General features: G+C 41.9%; 1 protein-coding gene across 14 annotated transcripts in view; it reads left to right on the top strand.

Annotated features, from left to right (window-relative positions):
* The window catches only part of KIF1B (kinesin family member 1B), a 154,722-nt gene that overhangs the window by 103,928 nt on the left and 31,684 nt on the right, over positions 1-19,110 (top strand). For all 14 annotated transcript variants that reach the window (XM_012187343.4, XM_004013733.5, XM_042257269.1 and 11 more), the window contains 7 exons: positions 8,046-8,164; positions 9,133-9,218; positions 10,735-10,864; positions 11,037-11,199; positions 13,995-14,085; positions 15,998-16,116; positions 16,754-16,809. In XM_012187343.4, the coding sequence (XP_012042733.2) occupies positions 8,046-8,164; positions 9,133-9,218; positions 10,735-10,864; positions 11,037-11,199; positions 13,995-14,085; positions 15,998-16,116; positions 16,754-16,809 (764 nt within the window). The remainder of the gene's footprint in view (positions 1-8,045; positions 8,165-9,132; positions 9,219-10,734; positions 10,865-11,036; positions 11,200-13,994; positions 14,086-15,997; positions 16,117-16,753; positions 16,810-19,110) is intronic.

The following is a 19,110-nucleotide window of genomic DNA, read 5'->3' as shown; positions in this document are numbered from 1 at the left end:
ATTTTGTTCTGAAGGAGGAGACCCCAGAGGAGAAAGTAATTAAAGCCAAGAGTCACACTGTTGTGGAGTTGGAAAATGTTATTGTGGTCTGATATTTCCTCTTGTAGGAATATGAGTGAGGAAGCCTAAGGGAGCAATATGAGAGGGAGAGCAGAGCAAGTCCAATGTTAGGAGAAAGGGATTCTTGGCATCAGCAGAAATCACAGGGACAAACGCAGAGTCAGGGGTAGCATTAGGTTTATTTCTTGCATAGTCTGTGAGCCCAGAAAAAAATCAGGAACATGAAATTCCCTCTTCATCTAACTCAGATGGATACCTTTCTTTTGCAGTTTCATGGATCTTTGGCTTCTGCTAAGATTTTACCTGTAGGCATTATAATGATGAATCTCATAAAATTATCTGTTGAAACCGTCAACAATAGATATTTGTTCAGTGCTCCATGACACTGCTTTGTGTTGAGTTTAGCTGCCAAACTGAGGCATTGTCTCTGGCCCCATCTGTCAGTGATGCAGAGCTCTCATGCACATGTTCCTCATACTGGGGTCTTTGTCTACATCCTTCCAGTCTTCATGCTTAAGTAATTTTAATTACAAATTCAGCAGTGCAGCACTCACTGGATTAAAAAAAGTACTATGTTTCGAGGTATTAATTTAATTTCAGTGGTACTTTAAAACCATATTTTGTTGAACCCTTTAAAAATAAAGGGAAATTACTTCAGTGTTAATGGGTTAACACCAGTTATCTAAAAATAAACCTAAAGTGCAGCAAGTCTCCTGACCCACTAGGTGTGTAAGGTTCTAAAGCTTACCTCATAGTATGGTGTTGGTTGGTTACCTGGTGAGAATTAAATGTAGAAGATAATCAGCTTTATGGAAAGGGAGAAAATAAATGCTTTTTTGATAGAAATGGAGACCTCAGTTATAACCATGGGTTGGAATATTAGACAGCCTCAGGGTTTTATAATGGCTAAGGGGCATTTATTCAGATTTTCCATAAATAAATGTAAAGGGATTATACAGCCATGAATATTGCCTGGTGTATGCCGGGAACAGATGTTCAGGATTTCAGAGGAGCTGATTTATATTAAAACTGAGGAAGGCAGTTCTGTGCATGAATCAAGGGGCCATAATGCATTCCTGGTTTTACGGCCGTTCCTACCCTCTTTTCTAAGAGGGTCGGAAGTTGGAACCAAGTTTTTATTGGTAAACTGCTCAGTCCTGGTGCTGGTTGTGCAGCTTCTTACCTTCTCACGGTGCTCACTTTTGTCCTGCATCATCACAAATGAAGAATAGGTGGCTTCACACTATGTGGTGTGTTGGGAAAAACCCTGACCTAACAGGGCTGACAATTTAAACTGAGGCCTGTTGGGTTCTCAAGTGTGAAATAGAGAGTTAGGTAAGAAAAAAAAAGAAAGAGCCTTATAGATCTTTTTATTCTTTCCTATTCTTTCATGCATACTAGAAGAGTGAGTATTCTGGTTAAGAGTTCTGCTTGGAAGCATTTGTATTTTGAGCCAGTTGTATGGAAAACTTAAGTCAAAATCCCACTTAATGGGGAAATTCTCTGCCTTGAGATGTATGTATTTTCTCTCCTTTTAATCATATCAGATTGAAGTGTAGGTATAAGGCAGTCACCTCTACTTCAATTTTCAAATAAATTACTTGTGGAACTGTGGCTTAGGAATTACTTTTCCATTTCTTTGGGTTCCCTGGTTCTGAAACTCACTTGACTTTGCAAGAAAAGCAGTAGGGAGGAGGTGAAATCGTAGTGGTCAGCAGAGTGAAGCCTGGCTCTTTATTTTCGCCCTTGACGGCATTTCTTACCTACAGACAATTCATAGCAATACAGCGTCACCTAGTTAGGTACCGGTCACTCTCTGTGTAAGAGGAGTAACTTCTTTGCTGTTTTTGTGATTCATGGGATTAGATTTCCCCTATTGACATATAATTACAAATACAATTCACATAAAATTTCTAGTTTTTTAAAAAATTCCATTTGTAGGTTTTGATTCATGGCCTTGGCTGCCTCTGGTGAATTTTTATATGAAAATTAAAAGAGCTTGTCCCTTTAGCTGTTCTCTTATGGCATGCTGGGATGTTATGAATCATCCGTCATCACTTGGGATGAAATGTGAAGTATTTAAGCTAGTCTTCTGGTTAAAGGTCTCCTGTGTTATTCTGTGACCTAAGTACCTAAACTGACATTCTTTCTGTAACTAGGATTGTAATTGTGCTGGTCTTCATTATCTTTGTGTTGACAGAATTTGTTTCCCTTTTTATGTAACCTCACAGAACTTTATGCTAATATATCCTTTACATCTTCCCCTCTCTCATCCCTCTTCTCTTTCAGTCTGCTAGATCAGGGTACAAGGATTCTCTAGAGTGAATAATAACTATAAAAATACCAGTTTTAAAAGCTTTGTAAGAGAGCTTTTATAAAGTCCAGAGCATTGATTTTGGGTTGGAGAGCCTGTGTTCTCACAGGACAAAAAGCTGTCTAGAGACTGTGGGGTTGTGTAGACACAGGGCCGATGCCCATACCACTGCCTTCGAATTCTAGAGTTCTCTCTCTGAAAAGGGAAATCCACAAGGATACTTTCTATTCTTACACATTTGAAGTAGCCATTGCCATAGATAGAAAGGGGATTCTCATCTTTACTGTGTGCTCAGATAGTACTTATTTCTTGGGATTTCCCTGGTGGTCTAGCAGTTAAGACTGAGCTTCCACTGCAGGGAGCCCAGGTTTGTTCCCTGGTTGGGGACTTAGGATCCCGCATGCTATGTGGCACAACCAAAAAGTTAAAAAAATAATTTAAAAAAAAGGGTTCTTGTTTTTGAATAGCTACTTTTAAATATGAAAACAGCTGTATAAATTAAGTATGGTTAAGAATCTAAACGTGTCCTATATAGTTAATATCTATTATGAGTATGACTTTGGAAAATCAACCCAATATAAAGTTGAATGGTTTTGCTTCTTACCTCTGGTTAACCTGTTTTTCCGGAAAAATCTTCCACTTCTACTTAAAGACAAACAGCAAATCATTTTCCCATTCACTTATGTCCATAGATATTCAGTTATTCAACAGCTATTTTTTGAGTGCATTTATTCAGTAAATCTAGCCAGGCCGTCTGCAGACAATGGCAAGTAAATCCAGACATGGTTCCTGCCCTCACGGGTTTTCCGTGTGGTGAGTGAGATGGACAGATGATTGCATAAGTAAATGGAAATCATAGCAGTGATGGAGTTGTGTGTTACTGAGATCATAAAACATTGGAGAGACCTGTCCTAAGAGAGTGGTATTTGAAATAAGACCTGAAGATGTGAAATCAAAGGTTTGAAATGGGTAGTAGAGCTCAGAGAGGACAGCAGACAGGGATGGAGCATGTGCCATGGCTCTTTAATGGTCAAGGGATTGGAAGGGGGCAGTGGCTGGAATGCTGGCAGAAAATGAAGGTGGTCTGTATGTGTGCTGACTTTGGAAGTAAAATGATTCATTTAGTACCTTAAGCCAAATTCTTAGTCTTTAAACTCTGTCATAGTAGTTGATGTTTGAGAGTCTTGTTTGTAATCCTTTTCAGACTTTTCATTTAAAGATTTTTGCCCCATACAGCTTTTAGCCCTCTTTTTTAGCATTGCCCTCCCCCACCTTTGGAGCAGACTGAAAGGGAAGCAGATGTCGTTTCATCTGATTCCATGTTCACTTGCAATTGTGGGGTTTTTTTTTTTTTTTGGTTATACTTTCATTCATATTTCATTTATGCTCTTTTACTTTTATTAACATTTGTTTTCCTGTGGTGTTTTTGTCTGTTTTCAGAATTGTTTTCATTTCTTTGAGTTGAAATCCCAAGAATCTACTCCATCTTCCTTTGCTTTGTTTTAAAGTAGATTCAGAGCAGGAAAAGGTGCAGACATGCATACAAGCATACCTCGGAGATATTGCTGATTGGTTTCCAGACTACCACAATAAAAGCAAATATTGCAGTAGCCAGTTGCATGCCTTTTTTGATTTACCAGTGCATGTAAAAGTTATGTTTAGATTACATTTGGTCTATTAAGTGTGCAAAGCATTGTGTCTAAAAAAACAACATACATGTCTTAATTTGGACTTCCCAGGTGGCTTAGCAGTGTAGAACCCACCAGCCAGTGCAGGAGATGCAGGTTCAATCCCTGATCCAAGATTCCCTGGAAAAGGAAATGGTAACCCACTCCAGTGTTCTTGGCTGGGAAATCCTATGGACAGAGAAACCTGGTGGGCTACAGTCCATGGGCTTGCAAAAGAGTTGAACACAACTTACTGACTAAACAATGATGACCTTAATTTAAAAATACTTTATTGCTAAAAAAAAAAAAAATGCTAGCCGTCATCTGAACCTTCAGTGAAATAGACTCTCTGCTGGTAGAGGCTGCTGTTTGATAGCATTTTACCCACTGTGTTGTTGTTACTGTGGAACTTTCCAAATTGGAATCAGTCCATTCAAACCCTGCCCCTGCTTTATCAAGTATATTTATGTAGTATTTTAAATACTTTGTCACCATATCAAAAATCTTCCCAGCGGCTTCACTGGAAATAGTTTCCATCTCAGGAAGCCACTTTCTTTGCTCCTCCATAAGACGCAACCCTTCATCCCATAAAGTTTTATAAGACAGTAGTTTAGTCACGTCTTTAGACTCCTCTTCTAATTCCTGTTCTCTTGCTGTTTCTACCACATCTGCACTAAACTTCCTCCATCGAAGTCTTGAATCCCTCAAAGTCATCCATGGGGGTTGAAGTCAACTTCATCTAAACTCGTGTTAATATTGATACTTTGACTTCTTCCCATGAATCACAGATGTTCCTAATGGCATCTACAATGGCGTATCCTTTTCAGATCCATCAAAGAAACCATTGTCTATGGCAGCTGTAACCTTATAAAATGTATTTCTTAAATAATAAGACTTGAAAATCAAAATGACTTCTTGACCCATGGGCTGCAGAGTGTGTGTTGTGTTAACAGGCATGAAAACCTTAATCTCCATCAGGGCTTGTGGGTGACCAGGTGCATTGTCAGTGAGTGGTAATATTTTGAAAGGACTCTTTCCCTCCTGCCCCTGAGCAATAAAGGTCTCAACAGTGAACTTAAAATATCCCGTAAAGCATGTTGTGAAAAGATGTGCTGATCATCTAGACTTCATTGTTTCATTTATAGGACACAGACTACATTTAGTGTAATTCTTAAGGGCCCTAGGATCTTCAGAATGGTAAGTGGGAATTGGCTTCAGCTTCAAGTCACCAGTTGCATTAACCCCTAGTGAGAGTCAGCCTGTCCTTTGAAGCTAGGCATTGACTTCCTTCTAGCTCTGAAAGTCTTAGATGTCATCTTCTTCCAATAGAAGGCTGTTTCATCTGCAAAGAAAATCTGTTATTTATTTTTGTTGTTGTTGTTCAGTTGCTAAGTCATGTCCAACTCTTTGCAACCCCCTGGACTACAGCATGCCAGGCTCCCCTGTCTCCTGGAATTTGCTCAAATTCATGTCCATTGAGTCAGTGATGCTATCTAACCATCTCATCCTCTGCCACCCCTCTTCTCCTTTTGCCTTCAATCTTTGCTAGCATCAGGGTCTTTTCCAATGAGTCAGCTCTTTGCATCAGATGGCCAAAGTATTGGAGCTTCAACTTCAGCACCTGTCCTTCCAATGAGTATTCAGGGTTGATTTCCTTTAAGATTGACTAGTTCAATTTCCAAGGGACTCTAAAGAGCCTTCTCCACCACCACAGTTTGAAAGCATCAATTTTTTGATGCTCAGCCTTTTTTATGATCCAACTGTACATGACTACTGGAAAAACCATAGCTTTGATTATATAGACCTTTGTCAGCTAAGTCATGTACTCCTGTTTAATATGCTGTCTAGGTTTGTCATATCTTTCCTTCCCAGGAGCAGGTGTCTTTTAATTTCAAGGCTGCAGTCACCATCCACAGTGATTTTGGAACCCAAGAAAATAAAATCTGTCACTGCTTCTACTTTTTCTTCATCTGTTTGCTATGAAGTGATGGGACCAGGTGCCATGATCTTATTTTTTTTGAATGTTGAGTATTAATCCAGCTCTTTTTCACTCTCCTCTTTCACCCTCATCAAAAAGCTCTTTAGTTATTTAGTGTTAGCTACCTTCATTAATTATCTCAGCTGGATCTTCTGGATAATTTGCTGCAACTACGTCAGTACTTCTGCTTCCTTTTGCACTTTTATGTCATGGAGACAGTGTCTACGTAAGCATCATGAACCAGTCTCTGCTAGTTCCATACTTTTCTTCTGCAGCTCCCTCATCTCTCTTGGGCTTCACAGAGTTAAAGGGAGAGGACCTTGCTCTGAATTAGGCTTTGGCTTACAGCAGTGTTGTGGCTGGTTTGATCTTGTATCCAGACCACACAAACTTTATAATCATCAATAAGGCCTTTTCACTTTCTTATATCATTTGTGTATTCACTGGAGTAGCACTTTTAATTTCCTTCAAGAACTTTTCCTTTGCATTCACCGCTTCGCTGACTGACACACAAAGCTTAGCTTTAAGGCTGTCTCAGCTTTCAGCTTGCCTTCCTCACTAAGCTTAATCATTTCTAGCTTTTTATTTCATGTAAGAGACATAAAACTCTTCCTTTCACTTAAACACTTAGAGGCCATTGTAGGCTTGTTACTTGTCCTGATGTCAATATTGTTGTGTCTCAAGGAATGGGGGGCGGCTCAAGTGTAGGAAGAGAGACAGGGGAATGACCTGTTGGTGGAGTAGTCAGAACACACATTTACTGAGTAAGTTCACTGTCTTGTATAGGTGTGGTTTGTGGTATCTCAAAACAATTGTAGCAATAGCATCAAAGATCACAGATCACCATAAAAAATACAATGATAATGAAAAACTTTGAAATATTATGAGAATTACTGAAATGTGACAGAGAGTCATGGAATAAGCAGATGTTGTTGGGAAAATGGTGCCTTGCTGGAGGCATGGTTGCCGCAAACCTACTTATAAAAAATGCAATATCTGCAAAGTGCAAAACAGTGGAGCACAATAAAACGAGGTATGCCTGTATGTGTCACATTGGGTTACATTTGATTTCTTGATGTAAATGTTTACCTTTTGTCTTGTCTCATTTCCAAGGATCAGCATATACCAAGTGGGAAGATAGGAGCAACAGTAGGAACTAGGTTGTTTCCCATTCACTAATTGGAATAAACACCCAAACTTTGTGATCACCAGTTTGTATTGCTTAAAGAAAAAAATAAAAAGCTACAAAATTATGAAAGAAGATAAAAAGAGAACCAGTGTGATACAGCTTCGCTAGTTCATCTGAAGTAGAAAATGTTAGGTCTTATTTGTGTATCTGATTTCTGAGTAAAGTTTTGGGCTCTGGAAGCAAAAGCTACCCTTTGCGGATCAGTGTCTCCTTCCTTAGCAATTTTGTTGATGTCCATCCTGAATCTCCTACAAGCTCACTAACAGATATTTCTGGCTTCATAGCCTTTCTCCCCATATGTGTCAGTCACCTTGCCTAAATATAGTCATTTCTTAGGGTAAAAATAAAGACCCACAGTGTTGTGACTTGAAATCTATTTTAGAGTTATTAACTGTATTTCAGTCACATTTCTCTGGCCTTTGTTTTTTTTGGTCTCCTGATTTCTGTTTTATCTATTGGGAAAAACAAAACCAAACCTCTTTATATAGTTACATGAAAAGGTTGAATTCCTTAATGGGTTCCCTTTTCCCCACCCTTAGCAGTATTCATATCTTAGAAGTCTACTTCCAACTGTTAACGCCTCTACCTGTTGTAGTAATTTTTATAGGGAGTAATTTAGTGTAAGTTGATCTTTCACAAGCATTTGCATTTGTTTATATGTTATTTGTGCTGAAAATACATCCGGAGACAGTCTGAGAGTACAAAACAGAGCGTCAACCGTAAGACAGGGCCCAGAAGCCAGCTCACAGTTTCATGAAGATATTCTCAGTAAATCTGAAAACCAGCCTCTCTGTCTGTGGGATGCTCAGATGCTTGTCTCCTGGTTTCTGTCTCTAGGGCCTTTGTTTACCTGAGCAACCTGCTGTACCCCGTGCCCCTGATTCATAGGGTGGCCATTGTCAGTGAGAAGGGCGAGGTGCGTGGATTTCTGCGTGTGGCTGTGCAGGCCATTGCAGGTAGGTGCCCCTCTTCTGAAATGAAAGCTGTGGGTTCTTTGCCTTGAGACAAAGGAGGCCGGTTCCGTATGGGCCATGTTTCAGTTACACACTTTAAAACAAACTGTGGTGCATCTGACTGTCTCAAAGAGAGCCTTTACAGCTTCTTTTCTAACTCTTCTTCCCAAATTTCACAGGTAGATCCTGTTTGGTTTGTAGTAGATCCTACTGCTATTTTTGAATAATGAGGTGAAGGGATTTCCTTTACCATGAGGAACAACTCTTGGATTAACGTTATAAAAGTCATTTGCATTTCAAATAATGGATTTTAACTGCTTCAGGAGTAACAAGATTTTCAGACATTTTCTTGCCTACTTTTCTCTCAGGATATACAGCTAGACATTTTGTGCTTTGGCTGCAGTTTTGTAATGCGTGGATCAAGATTTTGATACTTTGCACTTTTCCAAGATCCATCCTACCTTCTGAGGAAAGAACATGGCTATTCCCTGTTAGCTTTTCTGTTTTAATTTCCAAATGCTGTGCTGTATTTAATGACCTTTCAGCTTTTCCCCATGGAAATGTGTGACAGTCACCAGTGTTGACTTTATGGTGGTCTCCACAAATTCAGTCTAGTATTTTCAAATATTTATTGAGTATTATTGCATATAGTCTCACCAAGAAAAGGGAACAGTATTTCTAAGTATGATATTTGAGCAGTATCAAGAATCAAACTGATTGTTTATTAACTAGTTTTGTTTGAGCAAGGAGAGCAGTATGTTTCCCTGAGTGGAGGTGGAAACCCTATTTGATCTTACTGCTTTAGTCTCATTCTTTCTCATGCAAAAGACTTGTTCTTTAGTATATCCTCTTATATTAAATTTTTGGGACCTTAAGTTTCCACTACTTTTCTGTTTATTTTGTAATTCAATGAGTCATTTTCCCTCGGCCCCATATGTCGTCTCATCCTTGCTTTTTTTTTTCGTGCTTAGCGGATGAAGAAGCTCCTGATTACGGCTCTGGAATTCGACAGTCAGGAACAGCTAAAATATCTTTTGATAACGAGTACTTTAATCAGGTGAGAAATCTTCCAGGAAGAGAAAAACCCTGTGGAAGGAGAAAGACAGATTTGTTAGGAGGATGGATGTTCAGCATTGGAGGGAAGTTCTCCCTAGAACTAAAGAGTGTAGGTAGCCACAGGGTTGTTTAATAGAACGTAGGACATGTCTGACAGTTCCCAAGGCGAGGGTGAAGGCCCAGCATTTACACTATGTAGAATCACCTTTTCTCAGTTCAGTTCAGTTCAGTTGCTCAGTCGTGTCTGACACTTTGTGACCCCATGAATTGCAGCACGCCAGGCCTCCCTGCTGCTGCTGCTAAATTCCTTCAATCGTGTCCAACTCTGTGCAACCCCGTAGATGGCAGACCACCAGGCTCCCCCATCCCTGGGATTCTCCAGGCAAGAACACTGGAGTGGGTTGCCATTTCCTTCTCCAGTGCATGAAAGTGAAAAGTGAAAGGGAAGTCGCTCAGTTGTGTCCGACTCTTAGTGACCTCATGGACTGCAGCCTACCAGGCTCCTCCATCCATGGGATTTTCTAGGCAAGAGTACTGGAATGGGTTGCCATTGCCAGGCCTCCCTGTTCATCACCAACTCCCGGAGTTCACCCAAACTCATGTGCATCGAGTCATTGATGCCATACAGCCATCTCATCCTCTGTCATCCCCTTCCCCTCCTACCCCCAATCCAGCATCAGGGTCTTTTCCAATGAGTCAGGTCTTCGCATGAGGTGGCCAAAGTATTGGAGTTTCAGCATCAGTATCAGTCCTTCCAGTGTACACCCAGGACTGATCTCCTTTAGGATGGACTGGTTGGATCTTCTTGCAGTCCAAGGGACTCACAAGTCTTCTCCAGCACCACAGTTCAAAAGCATCAATTCCTCAGCACTCAGCTTTCTTCACAGTCCAACTCTCACATCTATACATGACCACTGGAAAAACCATAGCCTTGACTAGACAGACCTTTGTTGGCAAAGTAATGTCTCTGCTTTTGAATATGCTGTCTAGGTCTGACACTGTTTCCACTGTTTGCCCATCTATTTCCCATGAAGTGATGGGACCAGATGCCATGATCTTAGTTTTCTGAATGTTGAGCTTTAAGCCAACTTTTTCACTCTCCTCTTTCACTTTCATCAGGAGGCTTTTTAGTTCCTCTTCACTTTCTGCCATAAGGGTGGTGTCATTTGCATTTCTGAGGTTATTGATACTTCTCCCAGCAATCTTGATTCCAGCTTGTGCTTCCTCCAGCCTGGCGTTTCTCATGATGTACTCTGCATAGAAGTTAAATAAGCAGGGTGACAATATACAGCCTTGACGTACTCCTTTTCCTATTTGGAACCAGTCTGTTGTTCCATGTCCAGTTCTAACTGTTGCTTCCTGACCTGCATATAGGTTTCTCAAGCATCAGGCAGTCCTTAATCCACGTAACTTTTCAGTCACGATTATTTGTGGGGCACATAAACAGACTTAAAAGAAATGTGGGAAAAATATGTTGTCATAATACTTATCATCTACTTATGCTGCCTTGTTTTCAGAGTGACATTTCTTCAGTTGCATTGACCCGTTCTGGTCTGTCCTTGGAGGAGCTGAGGATTGTGGAAGGACAGGGTCAGAGTTCTGAGGTCATCACTCCTCCAGAAGAAGTCAACCGAATGAATGACTTGGGTGTGTAATCAGAGTGCTGTGACTGGGGGTGCTTCCCAAGAGGGGAAAACACTGACCATTGTCAAGGATGATCACTGCTTTTATCAACTAGTGATGGAAGAATACACTCTCCTCTCTGAAAGGTGCTTTGTCATTACTTGAACCGTACCTGTGTTCATTTGACCCTCTTTAGATCTGAAGTCAAGCACTTTGCTGGATGGTAAGATGATGATGGAGGGATTTTCTGAAGAGATCGGCAACCACCTAAAGCTGGGCAGTGCATTCACTTTCCGGGTCACAGTGCTGCAGGCCAGTGGAATCCTCCCAGAGTATGCAGACATCTTCTGTCAGTTCAAGTAAGCCCCGCTTGCTCCTCCTTCCTAGCCATTAACCTGGATGATGACTTTTGTGCACTATAGAGTGCTCTTAGACTTGCCAGATTGTATACTCTCAAGAGAGAAATGACTCCCAGACTCTGAAATAAAATGTTTTCTTTACTCTGGTTGGGAGTAAGATGTGGAAACAGGCAGTGGAACGCAACAGAGTTAATAGTGGGAAGGAGTGTGGCCACACATCCTGCTAGAGGTTCAGTTGTGGACTGTCCCCCTCTTCCAGGAGTACAGGGTCAGATCCAGTTAAGCTCACTCATCAGCCTTTTTAATGTTCTTCATGCCAGAATGTCTTGTTAATAAACAAGTCTGAAATCAATGAATTAACCAACTGCCAATTATGCCTGTTTAATGCTTGGGAAAGGCAAAATGTAAGTCATTTAAAGAACAGCAAAAAAAAAAAAAAAAAAGAACAGCAAAATTCTATATCCATTGAAAGAAAGCTAGTAAGTAAGTAGAGAAGATGTGACAGGTTTCATTTCTCATCTGTTTAATAAGCATTTTCTATCCTGTAACCCTCTGGAGCTCTGTGCTCTAGTTACTTTTGTCTTTGACTTCCAAAAACATTTTTTGGAGAATCTTAAGTTTTAATACTCCCAACATAAATATATCTTTTGAGTACTTGGAGAGGGGCACAGTATAAGAGAAGGAAGTCTGAACGGCCCCATTCCTAAAGCCCGTGGTTTGCTGTTGGTGCCACCAAAAGGCTGCTTTAGGCTTCTGCCCTTCCTTTCCCCTGTGTGCCTTATCCTTTCTGGAGGCCTCATGCAGCTTCCTTTCTATGTAGTTGTCAGCCAAGTCCTCAATTAAATGTGGTTATTATGTAGGAAGCTGCTAATGTCATTTGCTAAAACTTAACAATTGAGGAAATATTATCCATCCAGTGTAGATTTGCCCATTTAATGTGTTTTCACTAATAGTCTCCATTAGTAGCTAACGTATTTTACGGAAAAGACCTGCTTGGTCAGCTGACATCTGAAATGGCAAGAATGGTCTATTAACTTCTGTCCCAAAGTCTCCTGAAAAGAGAGTATCATCTCCACCTGGTGTAAGCCCTGGAGGAAAAGGCATGTTGACTCATGTTGAAAGAAGACTCAGATTTTTCTGGGGTTTTTATAAACTCTCATCTGGCCTGCATTGGGAAGACACAGCTGTAGAGCACAGTCAGTGGCCTCATGTATTACCTGTGTGGGACCCCGAGATATTGGTATCTGCTCCAGGGAGAGCCTTGGAGGAGTGTAGGGCAGAAGCCAGCTGATGCTCATGCAGCCTCTGGCAGGTGCACTGTGTGGTCTGGAAAGGAAGAAATTGGAAAAAAAAGAAGGGAGTAAAAAGTAAAAGAGAGGGAGAAAGGTAAGGAGAAATGAGAAGAAAGAAAATAGGCAAGAATACGCGTAGTGTGGAAAGATGCAGTGTCACAGTGGTACGTGATTTGATTACCTGGCAAAAGTCCACCACGGTCTTTAGGCTGAGAGAATTATGGTTGATCCTTGAACAACTCAGGAGTTACGGGCATTGACCCTCCTCCACGAAGTCTGAAACCCAAGTGTATATCCAGGGTTCCTTTGTATCCACAGTTCCACATCTAAAGATTCAACCAACTGTGGATCATGCAAAACCATAAAATTTACTCTTGATAAAATCCACATGTAATTGGACCCACGCAGTCCAGACCCAGAACACCAGTGATGTTCAAGGGTCAACTGTAATATGGAAGACCTGGTCTCTCTGCCCCCTGTTGATCCCTTTTTTCTTATAGGAGTGTGGGGTATCCTTCTAGTGGATATTTCTGTCCAGCAGTACATCTTTGAATTGTGTATTCTATAATTTTCCACTTCCTTTTATTTCAGACTAATATTAGGGAGACAGAACAATAAAATCTCATTATTTATGAGAATAAGTAAACATAGCCCAGACTCAGCAAACATTTCAGGAGTATTTTCTTTATTTCAAGCCCTGTGGGAGACACACACTCTCTTTTGGGGAAACAGGCAAATAAATACATTATTACAAATAATGGTATCATTGCTACTGAAGAAAAATAGGTCCCTGTTGCTATGGGAATGTAGAACTGTTTGAGTGAGTCAGGAAAGTCTCCCTGGAAGAGGTGACATTTGAATCTACTCCTCGCTGGTCTTAGAGAGGCTCCCAGCAGGTATGCCATCCACAGGCTTTAGTACTACCTTATAAAAGCTTCAATCTGCCAAATCTTTTCTATACAAAATGATTTCAGTTTTTATTTTCAGTAAAAACCTTCTACATTGGAATGAGAGTTCACTGAATTCACTCTTCATATGTTTTCATAGCTAAGTGGTGTGTGCTCAGTTGCTTCAGTCATGTCCGACCCTTTGACACCCCCATGGACTGTAGGTTTCCAGGCTCCTCTGTCCATGGAATCCTACAGGCAAGAATACTGAAGTGGGTAGCCATTCACTTCTTCCCTACCCAGGGGATCTTCCCTATGCAGGGATCAAACCCTTGTCTCCTGCATTGCCTGCACTTCAGGCAGATTCTTTACCACTGAGCCATCAGGGACGCCCCAGCTAAGTGGTAAGGTGAGTTGATTTTTCAGTCAGTTTTGAAGTAGAACCTAAAATGCTATCTGTGTGATATGGAACGTGTTCTCTACAGGGCAATGCAGATAACTTGTCTCAGTTAAAAACTCTGCTTAAGATGCTTCTTTCCATGGGATCCAAGAGAATCCTGATGATACCACTGAATTCGAAATTAATGTGGGTTTTTGTCTTTTTTGCTCTCTCAAGCTTTTTACATCGGCATGATGAAGCATTCTCCACTGAACCCCTCAAAAACAACGGCAGAGGAAGTCCGCTGGGCTTTTACCATGTGCAGAATGTAAGTCACGTGGACTTTTTTTGCCAGATGTATTACAGGTTGGTGGTACCCTGAAGCAGCTGGTGCAAGGCAGCCATCATGTACGGGCTCCCTTTGGCTTTCTCAGCCGAAGAAGGATGATAATCCGAGCTGCTATGCAGGGGGAGCTCTGTGGTGAGAGTGGACAGTGGAGGGAGCAGCCAGGGCCCTGAGCTCATCTTCAGTGGACAGAGCAGCCAGCATCTTCTCTGAATGACAGTGGGCCTGTGCGTAGCATTGGGGGTTGGTCTGCCAGTAAATTCTTTGTCATTGAACTGTGAGTTGTTTTAGTGTTTCTGTCCTAGAAAAATAAGCATGTTTAATATGAGTTTTGTTAAAGTTAATATGTTCTTTAAACCACAAGAAACAACACTGTTCGGTTGCAAATAATGTAGAAACTGTGAAATTCTTTTGTAGCTAAACTAAGCTTCAGAATCTTGTTTCCTTTCAGCTGATTCGATGATTAATCCTTTAATGCCCCTTACAGCTCTCCCATAAGTGGAGTAAGAGAACAGACCCTCCATCTCTTCTAGAAAGATTTACTTAACCCCATTCAAAAGTTTTCATTCTCATCACAAGAGCTAGCATTCACTGAGAGCTTATGTTGTGTCAGTCATTGTTAGAGGTTCCTTTTCTGTCTTAATTGATTTAATCCTTTCTTTTATGCCACATACTGTCATAATCCCCATGTTATAGTTGAGATAACTGAAGCACAGAGCAGTTGAAGTCACTCTCCAAGGTTATAAAGCTAGGAGGAGGCAGAGGTGGGGTTGAACCCAGGGAAATGTGACTCTAGCATCCAAGATCTCCATAGCTGCACAGGAAACAGTCTCATTCTCTTGCTAACCATAGTCCACTCTCTAAAATACAAAAGGGGTACTCCCTGGTGGTCTAGTGGTAAGACTCCACTTGCACTGCAGGGGAAGTGATGCCTGGTCCAGGAACCTAAGATCCCTCATGCTGTGCGACTTGGCCAGAAAGATAAAAATAAGAAAGGACAACTCCAAAAATGGAATGAGCAAACACAAAACACAGTTTTCCTTTTTATGTTTAACTGTATAAACTGTATAAACATCATACATGCCTGTATATGATCAATATTGTCTCCTGTATACAAGGACTGTGCCTGATGCCACTGTGTGGTGGTGAGGGGGACACTTAGATGAATCACAGGGGATTATGCCTCTGAAGAGTTTAGAATTATGATAGGAGAAATAAAATGCATATTTATTTTATGTGCAATTTATAAAAATAGTAGTATAACTTATGGAGATATTCAAAAGGTATTCTTGAAGTACAGTGGGAATAGGAGAAGGGAGAATTTCTACTAATGGAAAGAGAATTTCACGTTACATTCTTTGTTGAGGGTGGATGGTTGGATGGAAAAAGAAGGTTGCAGAGCTCCCTGAAGGCTGTAGTGTAAATAAGAAAAGGTGGGTCACTCTTGGCCTTGTACCTGGCACATAGTCAGCAGTCCCAGTTTTCATATCGTTGTTGCAATTTGATCTGGGCCTTGAAGTACAAGGAAAACAGAGGGACAGAGAAGTGGGAAGGCCTCCTGGGCAGGGCTGCCGTCTGGGCCCACCCTCAGAGTGGAGGAGAGAACAGGAGAAGGGAGCAGTCGATGGAGTCCTCATACTGACTGAAGGACGCAGAGGGGCTGGAGGTCAGTTAGGGTAGGTGGTAGAGGGTCTTGAATGCCTGGAGCTTGGTCAGGTTGCTGTAGAAGGAAAACCAGAGAAGAGCCCATCTCTTCTGGTGTGAGAGGCCTGCAGAGTAAAATACCCAGCATATACTGGGTACTCAAAAGTGCCTAAGTGCTGTTTGATGCAGACATGTGCATTTTCCTATAAAAAATCTTTCCCTAATCGAGCTTGGCTCTACTCCTTATTAGATTGCAGTGGAGGTTACGGAATCATTTGTGGACTATATCAAAACCAAGCCGATTGTGTTTGAAGTCTTTGGGCATTATCAGCAGCACCCACTTCACCTGCAAGGACAGGAACTTAACAGGTTTGGACCAAATGAACAAAGATTTTTGTTGTGATATTGTTGTTACTGTTACTTGCCGGAAAGGAAGAAATCTTTTGAGGGATTAAGATAGGTAAGTGACAGTTTTATATATTGTCCTACGTTTCCTTTTTAGAAATGTCACCATCTTTCTTCTAAGCCACCCAGTCACTAATTGTAGGAGGAGCAAATTGAGTTTTGCCCAGGGGGCCTTGAGTACCATCTTCTTGTAGGAAGAGACTTTGAATAGGATAAAGTTGAGGTAATCAAGTTATAACGTGGAAATTGTGTATAATTATTCCTAACCACCTAGAACTGCATGGAGCATAGAGTCACTGTGAAACATGTGTCTGAGATGAAGACACCAGAATGAGGGAGGAGACCATGATGGGGACTCTGGGACGATGGCAGAGTGTCAGTGTTAACAGAAAAATTTTCTTATTCATTAGGCAAGACTTACAAGGGCACTTCTATTAAAATGTCTTAGTCTCAGTTGTACTGTGTGAGAATATATCTGATATCTGATAATGTGCCAGTGTTGAAAGTACAGGTGATCTGCTTCTAAAGGGGATTTAAACGTGCCATTAGTATTAGCACGGGGGTCTTTTTAGTCTTGAAGAACTTTCATCTTCCTTTGCAGTCCACCCCAGCCGTCTCGACGATTCTTCCCTCCACCCATGCCGCTATCCAAGCCAGGTGAGTGCCAGCTGGGTTCTTTATATGCTATACAGCTCTTATGCTGCATGACTTTTCAGTAAAAAGTCATATTCAAATTCCCGCTCAACTTCTGTGCATACCGTGTGTTCCAGTATCTAGCAGGACCTAGAATTGTTGGTGAGAAACTCTAGGGCTCTATCCACTCCGACACTCTGGTCTTGTTGAAGATTTTGATAAACTCCCTGCTCCTCAGTCTCTCTGCTCTGTGTGTAACCCCTTTAACTTCAGTGGCGGGCATTTTTTTGCATGTTACATTTGTTGTGCATGTTCATGTATCTTGTTTTGACTTTTCTCTGTTTATTTTCATCCTTTTTCCTCATTGCCCACTTGCCACATTCCCCCCCACCCCATGCTCATTCTCCACCTCTGTGCACCTTACCTCCATCCTGCCTTCAGACCATGAGAGAAAGATTGAGCTGATCCGATTTCTCATATCTGACTATGTGAATGTGCATGTGTTGGACACATTTTCTGAGCATGCCAACGTGCTTGCCTCCTCCGCCATTGCCACCTTCCAGGATGGGGCTGACCCATCACCGCCTTTTCTCTTTCTGCCAGTTCCCAGCTGCCAGCCCGAGAGGGTACCTAAACGAGATGGTTAGTAACTACATTAGCTCTGCCTTAGATGTAGAACCATCCTCAGGGGCCAGTCCCAAAGCCTGGCTGTCTGTGTAGGAACCACTGATGTTTCTGTTTGCTACTTGACCTGAGTGTAGAGTTCACCACATTGTCAAGGTCATGTCACATTTCCTTCAGAGAGATTTTTAAGAAGCACCTTCTCTGTTTATGCCGTTTTCACATCATGGGGGGGGGCTCCTTAGGTTTGTTGGTTTGGATTATTTGCAGTGGTATTATTAATTTGAAGGACTTTTTAATAGTAGATGGCTTTAAAAAAAAATGCTTCAGGTTTTGCTTTCTGACCCTTAGATGCACACCAGTAACCCCTGGTTACCTTCTTGAGTAGCATCATCACCAGCTCACCTGGAATTCAGCTAGGGTGAATAATGCCGACAGGTCATGCATAGTGCTGCAAGAGTCATAAAGCCCCTTTAGATTCATTGCATCAGTGGTTTCTCACAATATCTTTTCAGATAGTAAGCTAATATTATGATCTTCATCTTAGAGGTGAGGAGACAGACTCCCAGCGGTTAAGTGACTCAAGCAGGATTTCAAAGCTAGTTAGTGGTCGAGTGATGATTAGATCCCAGGTCCCCAGACTCTCACACCACTGCTCCCAGATTCAGAGCAGAGAACCCTTTTCAAATAGCCAAGATTTCAGGATTTCTATGTAGTGTTTCAAAATGCCCACCTTGTAGAATCTGACATTCTTGGAAGTACTAGGGTTTTGGTTAATGTATTTCATCAGTACAGATAAGGTCATGGAATTTACATTTGAAGAAAATGGGTAACAGATCCTTTACAGAATCCTGTGTCTACAGGTTAGACCCGTGGTTCCCAGACTTGTCCATACACTGGAATCACCAGGGGGGCGTCAAACCTCTTGGAGGACTGAGCCCCATCCCTGGAGATTGTTCTTTAATTGGGCTACGGGATGGCCTGATCCATCTTTGAGATCCCCAGGTGATGCTCATGTGCAGGAGGTTCAGGAACCACTGGGTTAGAGGACAGGTGCTCCCCACACCGGAGAAGGTAATGCACCCCACTCCAGTACTCTTGCCTGGAAAATCCCATGGATGGAGGAGCCTGGTGGGCTGCAGTTCATGGGGTCGCTAAGAGTCGGACACAACTGAGCGACTTCACTTTCACTTTTCACTTTCATGCATTGGAGAAGGAAATGGCAACCCACTCCAATGTTCTTGCCTGGAGAATCCCAGGGACGGGGGAGCTTGGTGGGCTGCCATCTATGGGGTCACACAGAGTTGGACACGACTGAAGCGACTTAGCAGCAGCAGCTCCCCACACACACCACACACAGCAAGACCCTCCCCAGCGTTGGCTCTCCCACGTTGTTATGTGCTCTGCATGCTGCAAATGTGAGAGCCGCTGCTGCTGCTGCTGCTGCTGCTGCTGCTGCTGCTGTCGCTTCAGTCGTGTCTGACTCTTAGCAACCCCATGGACTGCAGCCTACCAGGCCCCTCCGTCCATGGGATTTTCCAGGCAAGAGTACTGGAGTGGGGTGCCATTGCCTTCTCCGTGAGAGCCTTAGGAAGGCTTTTTAATGGTTTTGTGAGCACATTTATGCTGCACAAAACCTGTGTTCTCATCATTGGCTATTTTGTTAAGAGGGAGAGAGGGAGAAAGATGCTGACCCTCTGTTTT

This window comes from Ovis aries, chromosome 12 (genome assembly GCF_016772045.2).
Source record: "Ovis aries strain OAR_USU_Benz2616 breed Rambouillet chromosome 12, ARS-UI_Ramb_v3.0, whole genome shotgun sequence".
Taxonomy (NCBI): Eukaryota; Metazoa; Chordata; class Mammalia; order Artiodactyla; family Bovidae; genus Ovis; species Ovis aries.
Note: the sequence above shows the minus strand (reverse complement) of the source record. Positions and strands in the feature narration are given on the sequence as shown.